General features: G+C 43.7%; 2 protein-coding genes across 6 annotated transcripts in view; one reads left to right on the top strand and one right to left on the bottom strand.

The window, feature by feature from the left end:
• Nucleotides 1-5,934: 5,934 nt before the first annotated feature.
• Nucleotides 5,935-18,793, top strand: lpar2a (lysophosphatidic acid receptor 2a). Of its 3 annotated transcripts, none has more exons than XM_053612249.1 (3): nucleotides 5,935-6,027; nucleotides 10,481-11,369; nucleotides 14,708-18,793. In XM_053612249.1, exons 2-3 carry the CDS (start codon nucleotides 10,628-10,630, stop codon nucleotides 15,028-15,030), a joined length of 1,065 nt encoding a protein of 354 aa, XP_053468224.1. In that variant the 5' UTR covers nucleotides 5,935-6,027; nucleotides 10,481-10,627; the 3' UTR covers nucleotides 15,031-18,793. The 3 variants fall into 3 exon arrangements, with proteins under 3 accessions (XP_053468224.1, XP_053468225.1, XP_053468226.1); XM_053612250.1 differs by having other exon boundaries at nucleotides 5,938-6,023; XM_053612251.1 differs by having other exon boundaries at nucleotides 5,941-6,027; nucleotides 10,486-11,369.
• The window catches only part of pbx4 (pre-B-cell leukemia transcription factor 4), a 60,481-nt gene continuing 51,901 nt past the window's right edge, over nucleotides 16,421-25,000 (bottom strand). For all 3 annotated transcript variants that reach the window (XM_053612246.1, XM_053612248.1, XM_053612247.1), the window contains 2 exons: nucleotides 22,070-22,156; nucleotides 16,421-20,358 (listed from right to left, as the gene is read on the bottom strand). In XM_053612246.1, coding sequence (XP_053468221.1) covers nucleotides 22,113-22,156 — 44 coding nt within the window. In that variant the 3' untranslated portion in view covers nucleotides 16,421-20,358; nucleotides 22,070-22,112. The remainder of the gene's footprint in view (nucleotides 20,359-22,069; nucleotides 22,157-25,000) is intronic.

The following is a 25,000-nucleotide window of genomic DNA, read 5'->3' as shown; positions in this document are numbered from 1 at the left end:
CTCCATGAACACGTGGTGTGTGAAGAAAGTGGAAGAACTGGAGAGTTCTGCACAGAGCCCTGACCTCAACCCCTACTGAACACGTTTGGGATGAACTGGAACACCGACGGCACTCCAGACCTCCTCGCACGACATCGGTGCCTGATCTCGCTAACGCTCTTGTCTCTGAATGAACACGAATCCCCACAGTCGTGCTCCAAAATCTAGTGGAAAGCCCAGAAGAATGGGGCTTATTATAACAGCAAAGGAGGAATAAATCTATGTTCAACAAGCGGATATGGGTGTGAGAGCTCAGGTGTCCACAGGTGCTCAGGTTCCATTGTATAGTGTACAATGAAAAAGCTTTGTTTGCCATTGAAGGTAAAAAAAAAAAAAAAATCTAATATAAAGCCGACTTTACCAAAATAATATTAAGGCTCAACTTTGCTTAGCTTCAGTCGGAAACCAGGCGAGAGCTGCAGGGTGATCTGGCTCGGTTTCCGTTCTAAGTTCATTAGACCCGAGTCACAAGCGCCTTCTCAATCGCTGCCGATGATGTTTTCAACACAAATGGAGATCAACCTGACACGACATGGTCACTGATACTCTGCAGTCTGTGCTAGAAAGAAATCAGCCCTAGCATCACTTCTTGCTTCTTTGTACCATTCTGTATATTTTCCTTATGACCACCGGTGGTGCTGTTGCGCACGGTTCCACAAAAGCCCCAAATAATCCCGCCTTTTTAACCGCATTAAAAGTAAATAAGCTGATGTGCATTGCAAAAATGACACATTATATTGTTTGTTTGTTTGTTTGTTTGTTTTAGACAATCTGCGATTACCTTGCATTACCTGTACAGGAGAAATGAGAGGAACATCCAGCAGGTTTCTCCATCTTGTTTAAACAACTGGCACCATTATTTACTTTGGCACCATTGCGCTTCCTGTAACATTTTCTAGTGGTTTTTTCCCCCCACAGCAACAACGGTATTTTGTAATAGTGTCTTGTTTAGACATGAATGTTGGCACGCTTGTGTTTCTAAGGAACCGATTAGCTCAGCACAATAAAACTCTAACCTGTCCACCTTTTAACTAAAGCTCCATGCTCACAGGATGACCATCAAGCTCCCAGGAGAAAGCAAAAAACTGCAGAAACTTACAGATTAGTTCTGTTCAAACAGATTCAAGGAGAAGGAAGTTTCTACATCAAACAACACAAAGAGGAAGCAAGAGTACATTTTCAGAGCTTTGTCATTAACAAAAAACACTGACTCTAATCATGTCTAAGTTACAGTGATCTCTTGTATGTTAAAAACATCTGCACATAAGCACTACTTATCACTGAGCCTTCATTTTTATTACTAATTACATATTGCTCTGAGTCATGATTATTATTCTGTACTCCAGAGTTAATTACCCTCTACTATAACCTCAATAGATTAGACATTGGTATGTTTTTATATACTTCTTTCATGGACACTCCCATATATTTATCTGTCTTTTATGGCCGGGGAACAACGCACTTACGTGTTTAATCTCAGGGCACTGCAATTATTTATCGATTGCTGCTGAGTCAGGTTGACGAGCATATTATACTGCACCACTCCTTCATTGCTGTCATACTGAACCTTGATCTAGAAAAGAAAAGCCTTCTTTCCTTTAAAGGTGGCTCAGCGATTTTCCTAGCACGTTTTAATCATTGTCTATTATTCTCCTCACATTCTGGCAGCTTCAATAAAATATATTCTCAATGGAGGAACTTCTAGTCTTTATGGCACTCCTTAAAGGTGCAGTAGGTGATTTTTATTTATTTTTTTTATTCCTTAGTTGTACAAATAACTTGGACAATATGTAGAAAATGATTTTTTTTTAAAAAATAATGCGTGAACTCGAAGTTTTACTAATTCGCTGAGAAAATTCATTTGGAAAGCGGACTTCTGGGCCAGGATGCTTGTTTGTGTTTGGACGCACCTCCTGTCAGTCATTTTATAGACACTATACTCTATGGGCCACTATAGGTCCTTGGGTGGAGCTTTGTGAACATGGACGGGAATCATTCAACCATTAGAGACCTCGTCTGCGTCTGAAATCACCACGCCAAATTAGTATAAGTATGTCTGAATTCTCAGTATTCATAAAACAGTAGGAGAGAAATCCCCGCTTCTGCTGAGATTCTGCAGTATGGAATCACTGGACACTGTAGATACCCTAGCGCTATCCCATAAAAGATAAATAGGTCTGATCACGTTATTAACTGGTCTGAATCTACTGGACAGAATTTTGAATGAAAATAAGTCAGGGTAAAACACCTGCTCTTGCTAGGTTAGTCAATACTCTCGTTATACGTAGTATAAGCAGTTGCTTAGGGCCTCCGGACCACCAGGGGGCTCCATGATATTTCCATCCATCTTCTATATCGCTTATCCTACAGGGTTGCGAGGAACCTGGAGCCGATCCCAGGAAGCATCGTCTACAAGGCAGGGTACATCCTGGACTGGGTGCCAATCCATCGGACACAGTCACACAGACACTTTGGACATGCCAATCAGTCTACCATGCATGTCTTTGGACTGGAGGAGGAAACCGGAGAACCCGGAAGAAACCCCCGCAGCACGGGAAGAACATGCAAACTCCGCACACAGGGCTGCAGCAGGAATCGATTCCCCTACACTGGAGGTATGAGGCAGACGTGCTAACCACTAAGCCACCGTGCATCCAGCGCTGTGATTTTTTTAAAAAATAACTGTGCAAAAAAGCACACGACTATCATTTAGTGAAAACGTTTATGTATCAGGTTGTTGCAGGTGGCTCCGTTGTGCTGTAAGAAGGATAGAAACTGCAGTTTCATCAGAAGGTCACGAAGAAGCGGCGATCATGATCGTGTATCTATTTGTGGGCCGGCTGTGGATCAGGTGGTAGAGCGGGTTGTCCACTAATCGTAGGGTTGGAGATTCGATTCCGGGCCCACGTGACTCCACATACCGAAGTGTCCTTGGGTAAGACACTGAAGTTGCTCCTGATGGGAAGCTAGCGCCTTGCATGGCAGCTCTGCTACCATTAGTGTGTAAGAGTGGGTGAGTGTGTGTGTGTTGGTACGTTAGCCCTAAGTAAGATATCTCTTGGGCCCTGAAATATTCAGAAAAGGCCCTGTGCATGGGACGGGACACCAATTCATCCATCCATCCATCCATCACTGTCATTATTCTGTCATCTCAAATGACCGTATCAGTATCTGCAGCGTATAAAGTGTGTTTGCAATATGTTTGTTCATTTCATGGTAAAAACTCTGTTTCTCAATCTCCTCTCTGTTTTGCTTCTGTCTCAGTTACTGAATTCACAGATCTATAAAACTGTCTTTGGTTCTCAGTTTTATTTCCTGTTCCCAGTTCTGTCACGTTCCTACTGAGATAAACGACACGTCGCACTCGCAAAAGCCCTGCACCGTCTCAGCTTCTGTCCAAAACCCACGCACAGGATCCCACACTCATGGAAAGTAAACCGAAAGTAAGTATCTGTGACATTTTCTTCACCGTTTCCGAGCTTTGTGTGAGTACTTTGTTGTGTTAAGATAAGGAACAATAGCAGAACTGTCAGGATGGGCTGACTGAGGTGCTTCACATGGACTCGGTCAAGAGCTTCGGACTTTCCTTAACGCAGACTACTGATGAACGAAGTCTGCGCACATTTCGCTCGGCTCGGTGATTTAATATAATAGGAATAGTTACACAAATGTCTGGCTTTAGGCCTTCGTTAGTGTGTTAATGCGTCATTGTTCCCATTGTATTGAATCGCTGAACTGAGGTAAATGCGCGCAGACTTCAATCTTCAGAAGGTTTATACTTGATCCAGTTCATGCCCCTGCATGATGTATTAGAGACTATCAGGAGAGGAGAGTGCAGTGTGTTCAGTTCTGTTCCCATAACAAGCACGAACAACCACCGTAGACTACAAGCCTGACCAAGCACGATTACACAAAATACTAGAAGACAGATGTGTTCCTGTCTGTGCAACATTTTAGGACGTGATTACAAGCAAGCGCCTCACCGCTCCAGGGTTCCCTGTTCGATACTTAGCTCGAGTTAATGTCTGTGTAGAGTTACGCGGTTCTTCTCCATGTCCAAATGGGTTTCCTCTGGGTTCTCTGGTTTTCTTCCCAAAACGGTACATGGGTCATATTCATGAATCTAAATATGAAAAAAAAAAGCCATTTAACCATTGAGCTAGCACTGGCCAGGAGATTTCCTGATAAATTTCCGATCGTCCATTTTAAAATGAAATGAAGCGCTAACCAAACAGCAGTTTAGAGTGACTGCTGAGTATATTACAGGGTGTCCCTCAAAGTCTCCGTACACAGGGGGAATTTCTGTCTGTCCTCTCTCTCTCTATCTCTATATCTGTCCTCTCTCTTTCTTTCTGTCTGTCTGTCTCCCCCCGTCCTCTCTCTGTCCTCTCTCTCTCAGTCAGTCCACTCTCTCTCTATCTCTATATCTGTCCACTCTCTCTCTCTCTCTCTCTCTATATCTGTCCACTCTCTCTCTCTCTCTCTCTCTATATATATATATCTCTATATCTGTCCACTCTCTCTCTATATCTGTCCACTCTCTCTCTCTCTCTCTCTCTATCTCTATATCTGTCCACTCTCTCTCTCTCTCTCTCTCTCTCTCTCTCTATATATATATCTCTATATCTGTCCACTCTCTCTCTATCTCTATATCTGTCCTCTCTCTTTCTTTCTGTCTGTCTGTCCCCCCCTCTCTCTGTCCTCTCTCTCTATATCTGTCCACTCTCTCTCTATCTCTATATCTGTCCTCTCTCTTTCTTTCTGTCTGTCTGTCCCCCCCTCTCTCTGTCCTCTCTCTGTCCTCTCTCTCTATATCTGTCCACTCTCTCTCTATCTCTATATCTGTCCACTCTCTCTCTCTCTTTCTCTCTCTCTCTGTCTGTCCACTCTCTCTCTATCTCTATATCTGTCCACTCTCTCTCTATCTCTATATCTGTCCACTCTCTCTCTCTCTTTCTCTCTCTCTGTCTGTCCACTCTCTCTCTCTATCTCTATATCTGTCCACTCTCTCTCTCTCTCTCTCTCTCTGTCTATCCACTCTCTCTCTGTCTCTCTCTGTCTCTCTCTCTGTCTGTCCACTCTCTCTCTCTCTCTCTCTCTGTCTGTCCACTCTCTCTCTGTCTCTCTCTGTCTCTCTCTCTCTCTGTCTGTCTGTCTGTCCTCTCTCTCTCTCTCTCTCTCTGTCTATCCACCCTCTCTCTCTCTCTCTGTCTGTCCACTCTCTCTCTGTCTCTCTCTGTCTCTCTCTCTCTCTCTCTGCCTGTCCACTCTCTCTCTCTCTCTCTCTCTCTCTCTGTCTGTCCACTCTCTCTCTGTCTCTCTCTGTCTCTCTCTCTCTCTGTCTGTCCTCTCTCTCTCTCTGTCTCTCTCTCTCTCTCTCTCACTCTCTCTCAATTCAATTCACATTTCAAAGTACTTTATTGGCCAGATTGTTTACATACAATATTGCCAACACATCAATATAGAGAAGAAAGGAGAATAAAAATAAAAAATAATAACAATAATAATAAAGATAACAACAACAACAACAATAGCAATACTACTACTACTACTACTACTACTACTACTAAAGATAATAGGAATAAAATAGAATAAAATAGAAATAATTACAAAAAAAGTAAATTAAAAAAATACAAAAATATATAAATAAAAATGAAAAATAAAGAGACACAATGCAAGGTGTCAGTGTAGGACAAATGTATAAAGGTTACAATAATTATGTACGTTAATGCCATTAAAAAAACAAATCTCTCTCTGCGCGAGCGTAGTAACAACTTACTTGTGATGACGCAATAACCCCCAGCCAATCAGAGAGCAGGAAAAGCGGCGGCGCGCTTCAGGCGTGTATTACAGGTTGTGAGCGGTAGAGCGGCGGTAATGTTCCGGAGACTCGTCATCACACCGCCGAGGACTTTCTCCTCTCCTCTCCGCTCCGCTTCCACTGCTCCGGTTCTGGATGTGTTTGGACGGAAACCGGGTGACCGGTAGGTAAGTGACGCGACACTTTATGCACACGTTTTGGCGAGTTGTTTTTGTGTCTGTTCAGTTAAAAAAAAAACAAACAAAAAAAAAACCAACAATAAAAAAACAACGGAAGGAAATTAATCTTCCGTATTTCCAATCGGGAACGAGAGTAGGGCGCGCGCTCAAAAAACACCGGTGCAAAATCAACAACAACAACAACAACAACAACAACAGTAATAATAATATCACTCCTGAACACATGCCCATGTTCATGCTGTTGTGTGGTCAGAAGTGAAATGTTTTATCTGTGTTAACTAACTAACTAACCCCTCGTTGTTTGTTTGTTTGTTTGTTTGTTTGTTTTGCACCCCAAAGTCAGCACCTCATTAATATACAGCTCAACAAACCACAGCACTGTTGTTGCAGTTCAGTTTGAGTGAGGCACAAAATTCATTGTTTTTCAGCCAAACACCAGCAGCTGTGTGTGAGGAGTGTCCGTGTCTGTAAGTCTTGTTCTTATGAGCAGCGTTTATGGATTTATACCCGGACGTGATCCAGTTTTCTCACGATTTCACCCTATCATTTCACATTAAAGGTGTAACCACACACTCCTGTCACGAATCGATTCGGTTCGAGTCGACTCAGCTCGATTCTCCATAGTTTCGCAAAAAATGATGACTAAAAACGACTCCTTTGTGATTTTTTTTGTCTTCTGAATCAAGACAAAAAAAAAATGACTCGTTTTTATTTCCGAATAAGTCCGAAATGGCGACAGAGGTTTAATATTGTAAACAAAATGGACTGCAGGCTCACCATGTCTTTAAAAATGAACAAATAAATGTATAAATTCTCCCCCCCCCCCCCCAAAAAAAAACGTCCGATAAAAAGAAAACGATGGACTGAAACATAATGAGCTCTGTAGCAGAAACAGAGCTCCAACGTCGGCTAAAGTGCCGGTTTCTGCAGCCGACTGTGCTGTCTCTTTTTAACCGGTATAATGTGATCGTGTAACCGTTCAACTTACAATGCGTGTTGGTCGTCGCAATCTCGCAGGCTCTCCATGAAAGAACGCCATCATTTAAACAGCACGCACTATATATTTTAACTACCGTTAGCCAGATATATCCTTAGCCCTATATCCTTACTACCTTATTACACAGTAGGTGAAAATCAGTACGCCAAAGGAGTAATACGTCCGAATTCTCAGTATTCATAAAGCAGTAGGCGAGAAATACCCGCTGAGATTGACACGGATACGGAAACGATACTATGTCAAGAAAAACGAATAAATTAAAAACCTTGTTGGTCTTTTGTTAGCAAAGCGATATCACTTAAAACCTCGACAAACAATGATAAATGCCGTTGTTTAAAAAGATAAAGGGATTTTTTTTTTTTGCAGAGGTTGTCGTGATACCATCCTTTTTTTTTTAATATATATAAATTTTGACACCGATTCCAAATTGACGACGAAAAGAAAATGAAAGTGGTTGTTGTCGTGGTTTGTCGTCCTTCACACTGGGTTTCAGATAGAGAATGAATTATACGATGGCGAGTCGAACGGAAACCAAAATGTGACAGTAAAAGTGTGACAGCTTTTTAATTTCTAGTTACAGATGTAATATACTACTGGTGCGTCATTCTCAACAGCCCACTCTGCTGCTACCTGAAACCTGATACACTTTTATGACACCTAAACGACGTGAAATGAAAAGATTAAGGTTGATTTGACTCACCTTCGCACTGTGCTGATTATAACGCCATGATACCCGTGGACATCGTCGCGATAGATGATACGGATCACGATCTTTGGGTTTTGCTTCGCTAGCAAAAGCGGCGCGGTATTTTACAAAACAAATGCACAAACAGATTTTAAAACCCAATCAGTTACTCATTACACTGATTTACATTTATATTTATTCGTTTAGCGGACGCTTTTATCCAAAGCGACTTACGGATGAGGAAATACAAGCACTTTGATATATCAAGCGGAGAACAATACGAGTGGTGCTACAGTACAAGATTTATAATTGAGTTCTAGATTTAAAAAAACCTGAGGTTTTTTAAAAAATTTTTATAAAGGATAATGTGGGGTTGGTGTTTTTGGGGTTGTTTAGGTGCTCATGGAAGAGGTGGGTCTGTAGCTGTTTTTTTTGAAGATGGTGACCGATTCTGCGGTCCAGATTGAGGTTGGAAGTTCACTCCACCACTGAGGGACGGTTAGTGTGAAGGTTCTGGAAAGAATCCTTGAGCCACGCTGAGTGGGAACTACTAAGCGTCGGTCGTTGATCGATCGCAGATTGCGTGAGGGAACGTGAGCCTTCATGAGTGTCGAATTAGGGGGCGCTGTTCCAGACAAGGTCTTGTACGTGAGCGTCAAGGCCTTGAATTTGATACCGGTGGATACAGGAAGCCAGCGGACGGACATGAAGAGGGGTGTGACGTGGGTCCTTTTGGGCCGGTTGAAGACGAGGCGTGCCGCTGCATTCTGAATCATCACCACAGAGTTCTCAAGTCAAGTCGTCTTTATTTATATATAGCACATTTAAAGACTCCGAGTCTCGGCCAGCCATTGTGCTGTTAAAATAAAATCAAGCGTGAACGAATAGTACGAAGTGAAAAATAAATAAATAAAACCATAAAAGACAAAACAATAGATGAAAAGAATCGAATGTCTGGCAGAATAAATACGCTTTTTTTTTTTTTTTTTAAAAAGTTATCAAGCAGAAACGTGACGATCGGTACATTATTCAGAAAAGCGTGTCGTGATGACGTCAATACTTCGTCGTAACGTGTGTCCCGAAGTTTAAACCACTTTGCATTCATGTTGATTTGTTTGCAGGAGCACGAGCTCACATATGTTACTCGTTACAGCTCCTCTTGTACTCTCCTGTGTGTGTGTGTGTGTGTGTGTGTGTGTGTGTGTGTGTGTGTGTGTTTTGCTAATGAACCAGAAAATGCAATTTGTTTGCAATGTAATATTTTCCCGCCGGCTCGCCTTAAACAGCATCACATCACGATATCCATTTATAAAATTTACTTACTTAAGTTTAGATCTACGAGGAGAACCGACGAAGCCGATGGGGGAATTTATAGGCGCTAAACGACACCCAGGTATTGTTGCTAAATTGATATAATGAGCTGAAATGACGTCTGGGTAATGACAGTCGATGATATAATAACGTTCATCGATGCCACAATATGCTTTCCTCAGATCCGAGTAACCTCGGGGAACTACAACCTAAACGGGGACGGACGTTTCCTAACATCTGCGTGTCGTTTCATTACATCACTGCACCGCATTACACCCAGGACTTATCTGTAACTCTTTTTCCGCACGAGTATTACCCGTGTATGTATTTCCGCGCCTTCGTTCCGAGGCTTGGTGTGGATGTGTGATTAAGGCGAGGTGCTGTAGATTTATACTGTAAACACCATCGTGTTGGATTACGTGTTTTTCGTTAAGGTTGCCTTAACGCTTCCGCCTTTCTTTTTCGTTACGGCTGCATCTGTGTCCGTTTAGAAGACCTGGAACTGGCTGTGTTAGCGTGTGGGTGGGGATGGGGAATGTTTTTGATGCGGTACCGATATCCAAGCTCTGGGTATTGTCAGAAACGCGATACCGATCAGATGTCGATCGGACGCGCTGTACGGTTCTCAGAGGCGTACGAGATCTGTCGTCAGACACATACACACACCTCTGGGCAGTTTGACCATTTCTGACATGCTTTTTTTTTTTTTTTGGGGGGGGGGGGAGTTTGGGGGTGGTGGGGGGAAACCCAGAGGAAACCCAAACACGGAGAACAGAGTCGATAGGAAATTTCTAGGCGTTAAACACCACCCACGTATCGTTACTGGATTTATACAATGACCTGAAGTAGCGTCTGGGTAATGGCCGTGATGATACGATGTGATGTGGTTTATTGCGATCAAACTACAACGTTTTATACATCATTAAAACTGTCAAAACATACAGTGTTTAAGTATCATTACGGAGTTATTGTTCATACCAGCCACTCCTGAAGTGCCGAAAGTGTTGAGTTGAGGTATCTTGTCGGATTTTGTAGCGTTCCCAAACGTTTGCACGCAAACGAGCGTGTCCTGCTTTCTCGTTAACCGTCGAACTTAAAAGAAAAGACCGAACTAGCTCGCTAATTCGTTTCGTTTTCGCGATTAATACACGGGTAACGAGGGAATCATGCTCGAGGAATGGTCTTTGATAGCATTTCGTTTTTACTATTAAAATTGCGTCTTTAATGCCAAACCACACACTTGTGGTGCTGAGGAAAAGCTTCTCGATGATGCTGGGTAAATCTTCCTTACGTCCATGTTTTACAGTTTTGGGTATGAAGGTTTGTTTTGGGGGTTTTTTGGAGAACCGTCCGGACTGGAAATCGAGTCAACGCGTAGTTAATTAATCAGACCCCCGCTAATAAATGTATGTATTCTGCTTCTCACGGTTTTCTTTTTTTTTCCCCAGCACAGAAACCAGCTCCACCTTGATGAGCAGAACATTCAGACTTCACATTCTGACTGGATGTCCCCCCTGGAGGGTGAGTTACTCCCACAGGAACGCGGAATCTAGCAGACGACACTTCGGATCACTTGTCCATCGCTGAACTCCTCCATGTTGAACAAAGATTTCTGCGAGGGACGCGAGAAGAACGTCTCGTTTTTCTACGAGCTCAGTAACAAGAGCCTCAGCGCGGAATGGAAGACGAGGGACTTCGTGGTGGTGGGACTCGGAGTCCCCGTGTGCATCTTCATCCTCTTCGCCAACCTGATGGTGATGGTGGCCATCATCGTGAATCGGCGCTTCCATTTCCCCATCTATTACCTGCTGGGCAACATGGCGGCGGCGGACCTGTTCGCCGGCATCTCCTACCTCAACCTCATCTTCCACACGGGGCCGTGGACCATCTTTCTCACGCAGAACGAGTGGCTTGTGCGAGGAGCGCTGATCGAGATGAGCCTAACCGCGTCGGTGGTCAACCTGCTGGCCGTGGCGTGGGAGAGACACCAGAGCATCTTCACCATGCAGCTGCACAGCACCATGTCCAACCGGCGTGTCCTGATGTTCATCGTGGGTATCTGGGTCATAGCCATCATCATGGGCCTCGTCCCGACCATGGGCTGGAACTGCGTGTGCGAATTTAGCTCCTGCTCCACCGTCGCGCCGCTCTACTCCCGCAGCTTCCTAGTGTTCTGGGCTGTACTCAACCTCATCACTTTCTCCATCATGGTGGCCATATACACACGCATCTTCATCTACGTGCGCCGGAAGAGCCAGAGCACGCTGCCTTACACACTTAACGTCAGGCAGAACGACACGCTTGTCGGGCTGATGAAAACCGTCTCCATGATTCTGGGTAAAGTCTGTTTTGTTTTTTTTTATATATATATATATATATATATATCTTACTGGTATGAGTTAGCACAAGTCACGAGTCGCTCCAAGGGATCACAGCGACTCTAATCGGCTGTTACAAACGTTTTTGTGATGTAAATGTGGAAAAGAACGTGATGGTTTTTCATTTCATTTCACTGAGCCTCAGAATAATATATTATTCATTAGCAGGGTCGGGAGGGCTACTTTAATCTCAAGCATCACAATAGGGAAGTCACGTGATGTGATTATTTTTGGGTTACTTCGATTCCACGTCTTTAAATAACGTCAAAGAGGAAAGCGATACGATCTAAAATACTTTTATTTAAGAGCCTTATTTAACGCTTCGGAACATGTTCAACGTTTGGGCGTGGGTAACGTTACATCTCACAAAAGCGTTGCAGAGAACAACCTGTGCTCGTTTCTACCAAATTAGCTTCAACTTTAACACGTGAGTCACGCCCGGCAAGAGACGACCAGAACGATCATCAAGCAGCTGACTATATAGTGTTGAGTCAGAAGATACATTATTTATTTATTTATTTATTTATTTACAAAATGTACCTGTAACCCGGTTACGTTGTTTTTTTTTTTCTCGACGTAACGGATCAGTCACCAGTTACGTCACGCCGTTACACGTATTCCGTTACACGTAATCCGTTACTCCGCAAGCTTGCTTATTAATGACTGTGTTGTACTTTCTAACCCTTCCTAGTTATATTTAATATAAAATAAAAAATTCTCTCAATGGCCTCTTTTTTTTTTTTCCTTTCATGTTGCAGAGGAACTGTACCGCTCGTCATGTTACTGAGAAACCGGGGGGGGGAAAAAAAACCGCAAACTCCTCTGTCCTGAAGACTTTCCCACGTGACAGATCACCGAACACTGGAGACTCCTTCCGTAAATGTTACGAATAAATAAACGTCTCCTCGGACGAGAGAAAGAAAGCTTTGTCGTATCAAACAAATACGCTTTCTTTTGTAAAATAAGCAAAACACGTCGGTTGTTTTTTTTTTTGTTCGCTAATAAGTCTTAGGATGGTGTAGATCGTAGACCTCGCGAGTCCCGGTGAACGAGTCGTTCCTAAAAAGGCGCTCACGCATTAGAAGGAGAGATTTGAGTTCCAGCCGGCGCTGCTGTCAGGGCTGCTGATGAGGACACTTTTCTGGGGATTTCGGTGGGTTAGGATGCTCCTGTAATCCTCATTTCCTATCTAGAGTAGAGATAAGATAAAGGCATTGTTCGTCTTTAATATCTATCGTCCTAACGTCCCTACGATCCCAACTGGACTAGTCGTCGCGGTTACTAAAGAGATAAGGATTTTACAGTTGGGATGTTTCTGTAATGTGTCGTCTGGGTTTTTGGAGCGGAAATCACCTACAGACTTTTATTCCAGCGAAAGCAGATAGACATACAAAACAAACGAACGCACACACGAAAGAAAGTAACGTGTAAGTGATGATCTGAGTTGCAGTTTACTCGGTTGTTGTTGGTCGTTCCTGAAGGCGCGTTGGTGGCTCGGCGATTAAGGTTGTGCGCTAGTAACCGGAGCGCTGGGAGTTTAAATCCCTCCGAGACGCTGTAGGGCAACACCCTTCACCCCCACCACCCCTAGGGCTCCATTCCAGGCCTGACCCTGCGCTCTGACCCCAGATCATTTCCAACTAGGGATATGCGAAGAAAGCATTTCATTGTGTGCTTGTAACGATGACCGCAGAGCAGATTCTGTTATATCACCACATTATGTAAGATTTATTTGGCTGTGTGAGAAATTCTCTAATTTAATTTATATATTTATATATTTATATATTTATCCAGGCCCAATTAATATGTTCCTATAAGCATGATCATAAAAGTTCATCATTTTCCCCGCTAACAGTAACCAGCCAGCTAACTTGACTGAATGTGACAGAATTCCTCTTTAAATGTTCACAGTTTGTCGAGCTAGCATACAAAAAACTGGTTTTTTTTTTTCGAGAGAATTTAATCACAAACGTTCATTGTCTTTCCTGATAATGCTAGCCAGCTCTCTAATGCTAGCTAACCCGAGAGGATTTATCTGATGACGTATTTATAGACGCTTATTATCCTCCCTGTTGACGCCAACTAACCTGACAGGAATTTCTTCAGAAACGTCTTTAGAAAGATCTTCCCTGATAATGCCAGGAGCTGGATTTATTTATAATGGTTTACTATCCTCTCTGTTAAAGCTAGTTAACCTGATAATTTAAAAAAAAAACAAAACAAAAAGACAGATCTATATAGGTTTGTAATCATTCTCCGCTAGTTTTAGCTAGCAAACATGAGGTAACCTGAAAGGATTTCAGAGAGAATTCGTGTATAAGTGTTTTTAATCCTTCTCTAGCTAGCTAATGGGAGCTAATATGACTGAGGGAATTTATTTATATTAGCCGACTCTAGCTAATATGACAGGATTTATTTATTTATTTATATACCACGTATCTATATGTTCCTAAGCTTCCTCTGCTAGCTAAATGAGCGAACGAGACGAGAGATCGTTGCTAATTACTAGTTAGCTAACTTGAACTAACCTGACAGGATTTCTTAAAGAATTCCTCCCCAGTAATCCAGATCTATATGAGCTAAACTGACGGGATTAAAACGTTCATTTTTTTAACGGGCGAGAACGAAAAAAAAAAAATTATGTTTTTAAACATTTAACTCGACAAGATTCGTTTAACTTTTTTTTAAAAAAACCAAAAAAAAAAACAAACCCAAAAATTCATTATCCTCCCTGCTAGTTAGCGAACATGAGGTAATGTGACACAATTTGAGAAAATCTCATATGTGAACATTTAAATAATAAAAAAAAAACCCCACCCCCAAATATAATAAATAATAATAATAATAATCTTACTCAGACTTTTGCGCTCTACAGTGTTTCCCCTTCCAGTAAGTTGAGAATTAATTATTACTGGGTGACTAATACCTCACATAATGGAGAGTTAAGGAAAGGGAGGGGAAATGGAAGGTAACAATAAAGGGAGCAGCAGCAAGATACTTAAAAATAGCCGGTGCTGTTCGTGTCGTGAACGCGATCCGGAGATGTTCGTGTCGTGAGGAATGATAATTGCACGGTAAGCCTCTATAGGAAACAGATGTTAATGAATTGACACACAGAACCTAATGAAAACAAGTCGAGGCATTCTCCAGATGTGAATCACTCTGCGTGTGTGTGTGTGCGTGTGTGTGTGCGCAGTAAACAGGATGTGGGCAGTTTCACACACACACACACACACGACCCCAAATGCACATGAGGATTAATTTGTTCCTCGCTTCGACCCGTTTCTTTGTCCTCAGGTGCGTTTGTGATCTGCTGGACCCCCGGGCTGGTCATCCTGCTGCTGGACGGGCTTTGGTGCACGCGTTGCCAGGTGCTGAAATACGAGAAGTACTGCCTGGTCCTGGCCGAGTGCAACTCCCTGGTGAACCCCATCATCTACTCGTGTCGCGACGAGGACATGAGGAACACGTTTAAGCGTATCCTGTGTTTCCTGTGTAGGCGGGGCGGAGAGCAGGAGGTCGAGCCGAGTCCCATCTACTCGGACACTTTGAACTCAGACAGGCTGTTGACGGAGAACCACTCGGACCGCTACAACCACACAGAGCGCACGTCTTCCTGAACGTCCGTTAGTCAAAAGGACTGTAAAACTTCACACGTGCCGTTCTCCGTACGTCCCTGAACGATACACGCGGTAAGTAAATGTAGCAGGCGATACGTTTTGTGTGCGGCGCGTCTTTTCCCCGCGACGGCGCATCCCGAAGCCGACGATTGCGATTTTTTAAAATTAATTTATTAAGCAGACACGGTGTATTTTTGTCGCTCGTTCCCGATCTCCTCACGCCAACAAACCTAATACAGAGTCCTTTCATACGAGAACGAGCACAATGATATAGACCCGTGATTTGCCGAGCAGGCGAACCACCGTCATGGCCGTGCTGCGGTAGAAAACCAATCAACCAATCGGATTTGAGAACCGACCAGCACCATGGTATAAACAAATAATTTATAGTAGCTATAGAGGGGAATGTTGCCACTAAACACTTTTTATTTACAGTGAGGACTCCTTAAGTACCGACTGAACAATGATGTTCAGCGAGATCCACCAATAGGAGAGCTCCGTCCTGTCCTCCTGTGTATGTATATACGACTTTAAATAAAAAATTTTAAAACCCATGGGTTTGTAGCACGTAACGTTAAAACTTTTTACGTCCAAATTACGGTTTGACATCTCGTATACCATCACGGTCTCTCGCTAGCCTTAAAAACGCCATTTTCATGTTTTTCACCCTCCCCCAAACGTCTCCGCGCGCGCCGGGTCGGAAACAAAGCGCGGACCGCCGAGCGGGCCGTCTTTGTGGCTTGAGAGTGGGCGGAGTCAACTACGCGCTGCTCGATTGGACGTCACGTTAATCACGAGAAACTTCTGTACTGTAGTGCTGATGAACTCCATTTTTATAACAAATAGCTGGATCTAATTTTTGTCTTCCTTCTTGAACTAACTGTTTTATTGTCCCACTCTGTTTTTGTAAACTGAACAAAAATAAAAGTTTTAATAAACATTTCCTAGCACACTTCTAACATAAAAAAACCCCCACCTACGGCTGGACGTGACGAATATCGGGGTATTTTTTTTTTGTTTTTTTTTATAGAGATATTTTTGCTATAAAAGCGCACACCTATCGTGCTGTAATTAACGCAGTGACATTTCATTGTTTTCTAATGCACTGTCGATTATGTTTGAATTATTCATAAATACAGCTCACTCAAACACACTTTTGTTGTCGTCAATCACCGAGGAGTTTTCACGACGTGAACTCGTGGCATCCGCTGTTGTTTTAAATGTTTTTGCTTCATACACAAGTTGAAAGAGATCAGACATTCCAGCAGCAGTGTGTCAGACATAACATATAAACAAACCTCCCCGAAAATGTGCTGATCGACATCACCAATTAGCGTAATTTTTTTTTTTTTTTAAATAATAATTAAATAAATAAATCACACACCAAAGCTCAAAAGCACACTAGATTATTTTATTAGTTTTCAATTTTCTAATAAGGAACACTACAATTCTCATATTTCCTTTGTGTTTTTTTTTTTCTTCTTTTTTTTTCTTTTTCTCTCTTACTAGAACAGTTCTAAAGTTGAGGTATAAAAGGAGTTCATACCAGACTAACAAGTCTGAAAATGGCAGGGTTTTATATACAAGAGAAATGGAGAGAACAGGGGAGAGGTAGAGAAAAGGAGGAGTGATGACGGAAGGAAGGAAAGAAGGAAGGAAGGAAGGATATACTACAGTTCTAGAGGGAAAGAAAAAAAAAATGTATATAGTACGTTAACAAAACCACAAATCTGTTTCATTTGTTTTCGGTGCAGCGAAATGTCATCTGGTCACATGACCTGGCCGCGAGCTCTTTTTTTTTTTTTTTTCTTTCTTTTCCCCCGTGACCGTGTGTACGGAAACGAGGGTTCGTCTAGGATCTCGCCAGGAACTGAATGTGGGTCAGGCGTCTCACTTTCTGAATCCGTGTCACGATGTGAGTCAGGATTAAATAAACTGATGACGAGGCAATCTGTTCAAATCAGATTCATGCATTATTCTACAAATCAGCTCGTTATGCTTAGATTTTAATCCAGAAATAATGGATAAAATCCATCCAACACTCAAGAAGCACAAAAAGGCCCAGGTGTAAACAGGATGTCGGACTTCTCCCTCTCTCTCCCTCTCTGTCTCCCGCGCGCTCACTCAGGTGAGAAGCTCCAAGTAATTCCAGCAATGTAGCGTAACTCCAGAATGTCAGGGCAGTTTGTGGCGGTGAACATGTCTGCTCATGCCGCAGCTACGACGAGGGCTTACAGCCTTCGTAAACAATGTGAGAGTTTCAGGACTGGAAGCGTCGCACGCTTGGCAGCTGCACAAAAGACTTCTTAAAAGGACCCCAAAAAAAAAAAAAAAGAGAGGCCTGAGCTGCTCGGAGGAGTTGCCGGGAGGCTGGATCTCCTGTCGAGCGAGCAAACACGCTCGTAAACACGCAAAAATCCGGCCCGCGCCCGGAGATGTAATCTTTCGCCTATTTGTCGTGTTGCGAAGCTTCTAGAAGACGACACTCTCCGTAAGAAACCCTGTGACCTTTCCGACAGATGCCAGCTGGAAGATACGCAAATATGCACAGCTGGTTTAATTCAGGGAGGAAGAAGAGGGGGGGAAAAATGATAATAAATTCACTGCACCAAACACAAATATAACCGATTTAAAATAATAATAAAAAAAATTATAAACAACAATAATAACCAAAAAAAAAAAAAAAAAAAAACCCAAAAAAGAAAATAAACAAACCCAAAATCAAACTCAACAACATTACAAATACAAAATACAAACACTCCAGGTCATAAGTGGAGTAAAGTCGAGAGGAAAAACAAACAAACAAACAAGTAATTAAAATCAAACGTGTACATTTTATAAAAAGAGAAATACACTTAAACATTCCACAATCTGTACAATGACATCCGTTGATGACGAGTACAAAAAGGAGGAAGGGAGGAAGGAAAAAAAACAAGTATTATTATTATTATTATTATTATTATTAATAATAATAATAATAAAAAAATATTTTGGTGTAGTAATAGCATTAGTTAGAAGAAAAGCCAGCCAGCTGAAATGTAGCCTAGTAAGTAACATTAATCTATACAGATGTGGGTAAAAAGGTCATTTTCGAGTCGTGTCCGAGTGTGTGTGTGTGTGTGTGTGTGTGTGTGTGTGTGTGTGTGTGTGTGGTTTTTATATATAAACAAAACCCATCTTACATTTCAGGTGTCGAGTTCATTGTGTAACAATTTCCATTCGTATACATCAGGATGCCCCGGGAGCTCCCATGGTCAGTGTTAAAGGGAGAGAGGGGAAAAAAAAAAAAAACGAGGAGGGATGAAGAAAGAGCAAGAGAGAGAAAGACAGAAAGAGAGAGAGACGTGTTTAAAAAAAACAAAACAAACAAACAAACAAAAAAAAACAAAACCCACAACAGCCACCAGACACCACGTCCTGCCGTTTTTCCCGCGCTTCGCGGTGTCGGGAAAGCGATCCTCGAGTTTAATGTCTCCGTCCTCAGCGTGTGCTGCAGTCCACCGACTTTAAAACCACCACACGCTTATTTGGTTCAACTTCAAAAAGAAGCCCTTGTTGCTCAGACAGGTTAAAGAAAGAATTTGTGTGTGTGTGTGTGTGTGTGTGTGTGTTTTTAAATGGGATGTGGCATGCTAACATCACGTACGGATGCTTTCGATCGGATGTAGAGAGAGATACAATCAGATATAAAGTGGAACAAGACCCCCCAAAAAAATCAGCACACATCATACAAGAGCTTCAAATCAAAACCTGCTGCACTTTCTCTGGTTTTCTCTTCTTCTTTACTTCCATCCACATACATTTAAAAAAAAATAATTTTTTTTTTTTTAAAATCGGTTTGGAGGAACACAGTCGGCTCGACGCAGCCTCCGAAGCTCTGGTGCAACTCGAAAGCTGATGAGCATCTTGGCTTGGAGAGCCTCTCTCTCTCTCTCTCTGTGTGCGTGTGTGTGTGTGTGTGTTTTGGTTTTTTTTTTTTGGTCTGTCGTTCCGTTACATTCTCTCTATTCTGCAATGTTCACTCGTTGGAAAGGAAAATAAAAACTGACAAGCTACACGAGGACTCGGTGGAATTAGTCTTCAGGAATTAACATGCACGGATGGAAGACTTATTTTCTTATCGTTTTTAAAAGAAAAGAAAGTGGGGAGGGAAAAAAAAAAAACAAACAAAAAAATTTTAACCATAAAAACGTGGCCCAAGCTTAAACCACAGCTCGCTTTCTCACACATGATGGAAAGCCGTTATATTTAACTCTACACTGTGAGGAGGAGGAGGAGGAGGAGGAGGAGGAGGAGCTATTAAAAGCTGCTAAGCTATTTAAACAGAAAGAAAATATCTTGTTTAAAAAAACAAAACAAAACAAAACAAAACAAAACAAAGGCCGGTGAGGAATCGAGCCCGCGGGTGTGTGATTAAAATGTCTGTCCCCTCTGCTACAGTACAGACCTGCCCCTCCACCTTCTCCTCCATTCCTCCGGGATTAAAACGTCATGACACTGAACAGTTGTGCTTAGCAGTGAGAGATAGATATATATATATAATTTTTTTTGTATTTTTGGAAACACAGGAAGACGGAAACCGAGAATAAACGCATGTGAGCGTTCTCCTTAGGATGAACCGATGACCTTATTGACGTAGGCAGCTGTGAAGTATACAGCGTCCGAAAAGCGAATGAACACGAGGACTGAGGAGAACCTGTGTGTGTGTGTGTGTGTGTGTGTGTGTGTGTGTGTGTGAGGGAGAGATTTACGTGCTGCAGCTGTCCGAGGCAGTTCTCGGACCGACAAACGCACGACACTCGGCAGCATTTTGGTTCATATCGAAGCAGGCAGGAAGGAGGATCCTATGTGGTCTTCACTGTAGCCGTCCTAGTAAATGTGCGTGTGTGTGTGTGTGTGTGCGCGTGTGTGTGTGAGGGCTCTCTCTTGCACGCACACACATCTCTCACTCTGACGTGTGACCTTTCTTTTTCCTTTTCCTTTGTTTCAGCCTCAGGAAGGGCCGAGTGAAGGCTCCTGGATGACTGTCCAGTGAAGTCCAAACTTGAAGAGTGTGTGTGTGTGTGTGTGTGTGTGTGTGTGTGTGTGTGTGTGCACGGGCGGGCCGATACAGATGTTGTAGCCGAGAGCTTGTAAAACGAAAGACGAGTCCGAGGAGGAAGTGGAGTTGGGCTGGTGGAAGCGCTGAGGTCCTGTGTGCGTGTGTGTGTGTGTGCGTGTGTGCACATGTGTGTTACTGTGTCTCTCTCAGTTGGAGGGTTGTGATTGGGTGCTGCTGGGATGTCTGGGTGGAGGAGTGATGGGGTTTTCCTGCCAGCTGCTGTTGGCCTGCACAGAACAGAAACAGAGGGACTTGTTCTCTCTCTCTCTCTCTCTTTCACACACACACCTAACAACCTAATCGATTACTACTCAAGAAATTAGAAAATGCATGTTTCTATGACAACGAAGGGTGCCAATACTTCCAAGCTAAGCGGCACTGCAAAGGCAAGTTTTGTCCGGTGACATTTAAACGCGACGGAAACAAGCGAGTAGTCGGGGGTTTGCTTTGGCTGTGTCTCGAACGCAGGTCCTACGGTGTATTCGCTGTTCCCCATGTACAGGTGCAATCAAAAGTATTCGACCCCCAGTGCAGAACAGGTTGATTGTCAAAATGTACAGACTTTCAGCTGTTTGATATGAACAGATCGAACAAAAGCAGTTGAAAATAGTTCACCACGACGAATGCTTCGAATCTTTAGTACTTAGTAGCACACCCTTTTGATGTTTGACCTGCTGCAAAGGAGATGCGCGGCTTCTGGCGGCGTTCCTGAGGAATCTTCTCCCGTTCCTCATGAGCAATATCCTCCAGTTCAGTCATATTCTTGGGTTTGCGTGCTGCACCCGCTTTCTTCAAATCCCACCTGAGGTTTTCTACGGTGTTCAAGTCAGGTGACTGTGACGGCCCTGTAGAATCTTCCAGGACTTCTTCTACAACCAAGCCTTGGTGGAATTTGAGGTTTTCTTGGGATCACTGTCCTGTTTGAAAGTCCAATGACACCCAACGTTCAGCTTCCTCACAGACGGCATGATGTTTTCTCCTGATACTTCGACGGATCCGTCTGGCCTTCCGCACGCTGCAGGTTTCCAGTGCCAGAGGATGCAAAGCAGCCGCAGAGCATCACCGAGCCTCCACCATGCTGTGGACAGAGCGTTCTTTCTTCATTCTTCTCCGTCCAGACATACCATCGATCCATCGTACTGGAAGGTTCCGGTTTTGTTTCATCGCTCCACGGAACAGAATCCCAAAACTTCTATGACTTTTCTTGTGCTTTTGGGTCAGTCGTGGTGAACGTCTTGGAGTTCTGGCATGGAAACCTTCTGCATTTAGTACACGCCTTACTGTGCTCACTGAAACCTCAGTGCCTGTTACACCACGTCCTGCTGCAGGTCTTTCACAGTCACTCGAGGGTTTTTCACAACCTCACTTCTCAGAAATCCGGTTGCAGTCATTAATAGAGTCCTTTTCTGCCCCGTCCAGGTATTTCATCTATTTTCTGCCCCTAGCTAGTTCGGGTATTTCACGTGTTCCAGCTCAAGCACACCTGCTGCAACTAATGAAGCACTTGATTAGTTTAGCATCAGGTGTGCTTGAGACAACACCTTGGTTTGGTATGTGCGCTGTTGTGAGGTATTTTATTCAGGGGGTTCAATCATTTTGAGACTGGAGACGTTGCATGTTCAGTTCAATTTGGTGAAATCACTTGAAGCATTCGTCGTGTTGAACAATTTTCAACTGCTTTTGTTCGATCTGTTCATTTCAAACAGCTGAAAGTCTGTACATTTTGACAATCAACCTGATCTGCACTGGGGGTCGAATACTTTTGATTGCACCTGTAGTGAATAGAAAGTCTATTAGGAGTTTATGTGGATTATCAAGGAAACATTAGGGACGGGTACACTTTAAAAATGCGCTTCAATACGTAAACGAGTACGAGCGAAACTGGAAGTGTGTGTTTGTGTGTGTGTGTGTGTGTGTGTGTGTTTGTTTAGTACTCACGTCTAGGCAGTGTGGGGTGTAAAGGGCACTTCCTGACCGCTCCTCATAGCCGGCCGTCAGGTGTGTAGCACGGCGCTGGGTATCCACCTGTTAAACACACACACACACACACACACACACACACACACACACACACACACACAAAGGGCGAAATGACTTCAACGCACACACCCACACACCTTTAAGCCAGTCCACACAATAACACTTCGGGTGCGCTTCATCCTGCTTTTGTAAGCACGATTGTTGGACCCGGCAGCTATTCCGCTCCGAATGCCTAAAATTAGAGCGTATGTTTACGGCCGCGCACCTTTCACACGGAGAGATCCGAGCGAGAAGCGACGAGATCAGAGGCCGTGTCCGGGTTTAAGGTGTGTCCAGAAAAGTTTCGCTGCTTAATGACTCGGTGACTCAGAGGTTCCTTGTAAACAATTCGTTGGAGAAGCGATGTAAAGGAAGGGCTACGCCACCAAACGAAGAGCGGCCAGGCGTTAGCGGTTAAACGCTTGCATGAAATAAAACGACGTAAAACTGCTTCCCTTTCTAAAGCTCAAAAATATAGACGAGAAAAACACGACACTACACGACCGGTGCGCGAGAGAAAGCGAAAAACGCGAGCTAAATCTCATCACACGTCATACACAGTTTGAACTCCTCCCCCCCCCGAGCCTTTTAGCTCTAATTTGAAATGAAAGTCTTCTGGTTACAACCAGTACGTTCAGGAGGTCATGAGTTCAGAACCCCAGCATCGCCGAGCTGGGAGACTCTTAACCAGATCAACTGCTCGGGGGCGTCCTGTGGGGCGCTTTGGGCTCCGCGAAAAAAAGAAGAGAGATTGTGAGTCGAATCCCGATAAATGACGCGACAACTCATGGCTGGGAGTCTCGAGAGGAAAACTGGCTGTGCTTTCGGAATGGGCGGGGCTTACTCTCTCTCTCTCTCTCTGCCCTGTCAGTCAGAGGGACACTAGCCAATTGTAGGCATCTCTCAGCTCATGTATGCGGAAGAGGGCAGGTAGCGCTTTCCCCTCAGTGCATTACATCGCATGAGCCACAGTTCTCTTCTCTGGCAGGCGACCAAATTAGGGAGAAAAACGAGGGGGGGGGGGGGGAATCGCGTAACATCATTTCCCCTCATGTATACAGGACAAAGAAGAGTTCTTGGATACGGCTTGACGCCTTCGTACAGGATTTATTCACATTCTGTAAATACGACATTAAAAATAATAAAAAGAACAATTCCCCAAGGCTTTGGGGGGAGGGGGGGGGGGGGTAAAACTCGTAGCGCGGAATTTCCTAAAAACAAACTCTGATATGAATTCCTTCCGTTGTTGATTACGGTGTTCGGTCTGTGGTGTTTCTCACCTCAGTAAAAGCGTAAAAAAACCACAACGTTTTATGACGTGTGATGATGCGTTTTCTCGTCCACGTGTAAACCGTAAAAAAACATCAACTCTAAGTTCGGCATGATTGACGGGAATCTGTTTCTACGTTTACGAAAGAACGATTTCAGTAGCGTTACCGTCAGCTGTGTGTGTGTGTGTGAGTGAGAGAGAGATAGTCCAGCTGTAGTGTGCTGATACGTTCTCACACTGCTCCAGATGTTCGTGTTCCCCGAAGCAAGAGTGAGTCAAGGACTTAGAAGAAGTACGACGGTAAGGGTACAGAAGAAGCAAAACTGAAAGCAGATTAAAAGATATGAAGTGGTGGAAAAGTATGTGCGTGTGTGTGTGTTTACGAGATGATACGATGAACATCCTGACATGTTGTGAACGATATGATTCATCAGAAATGCCGTTAAGAGGAAAACGCGCGTATTTCCACCGCGCGAAGCTTTTCAGAAGCCCGTGTTCCCGAGCTGTAGCTCTGATTTAATAACACGGATAGAACAGATTAGAGCGACAGACACGAATTAGTGATGGACAGATAGAGGGGGGGTTAGACGGGCAGACGGAAATGTAGACAGCTAGATAAAGAATGACAGACAGGTTTAAACAAACACAGACATGAAGGTAGACAGACAGACGGTAGAGATGTACGGAAGGTGGACTGTGCGTGCTAACGCTCCCAGACGTTCCTACGGGTCGCAGTCAGACAGGTTTTCTTCTTACACGTAGTGTTTCGATAATAAAACCCTCTCATGTTGCCTGTAAACCTACTGGAAGCTCTGTTGTGCGAACGAGCCTTGTGGATTTTCTAGCTCGGCAACATTTCGAGGTCAGAGACACAGATCAGGACGATAGTCACGGCGCCAGGGGAACGGAGCTCGTCGTGGTACGCTATTTTGACCTGGGAAACCAGCCGGACAGGGACGGTCCGACGTGCTACCTGGCGAACGCCGCGGCTACCCTGCTCACTCGGCGCAAGGAATAACCCTTGGGTTTTTAAGTCACAAAATGTTGAGATCTTTCACGAGTCCTGCGTTAATTATAAACCTGGATCTTTTATTAAAGAAAGAAAATAGACGTTCTGGTATTTGCAGAAGAATGCCTCTCTTAAGGAGTCTATTGTATTTGGTTACAGTACACAATGTCCAGCGTCGCCTCTTTCACTCTGCACATCTCCTGTTTTGACTTGGAATCTCCAGGAATGCTGACGGAGGTGAAGGGAAATCGACGTCAACCTGGGCAAGTCCTAACTAGGTTCAAACGTATCTTCAGGCCAGATTTCAGCACTTCTTATAGAGAGGAGAGTGTGAGGTGGGGGGGAGGTGGGGGTTAGTAGAGTGCACCTAGAGAGGAGATTAATAGTACAACCGTTGGAGGGAAATGAACGAATGGCGTGACGTTTAAACCAGAAGAAATGGAGAAGGAGTCAATCCGATTATTCTTTAAACCGCCCGCATCGCGTGCTTTCTGTAGAGGAGAGAACATGCACACCGAAACACGGGCCCACCGAGCAGGAACCAGGAAGTAAGGGCCATTTAAAAAAAAAA

This window comes from Ictalurus furcatus, chromosome 24 (genome assembly GCF_023375685.1).
Source record: "Ictalurus furcatus strain D&B chromosome 24, Billie_1.0, whole genome shotgun sequence".
Classification (NCBI taxonomy): Eukaryota; Metazoa; Chordata; class Actinopteri; order Siluriformes; family Ictaluridae; genus Ictalurus; species Ictalurus furcatus.
This window is presented reverse-complemented; position numbering and strand designations above follow the sequence as displayed.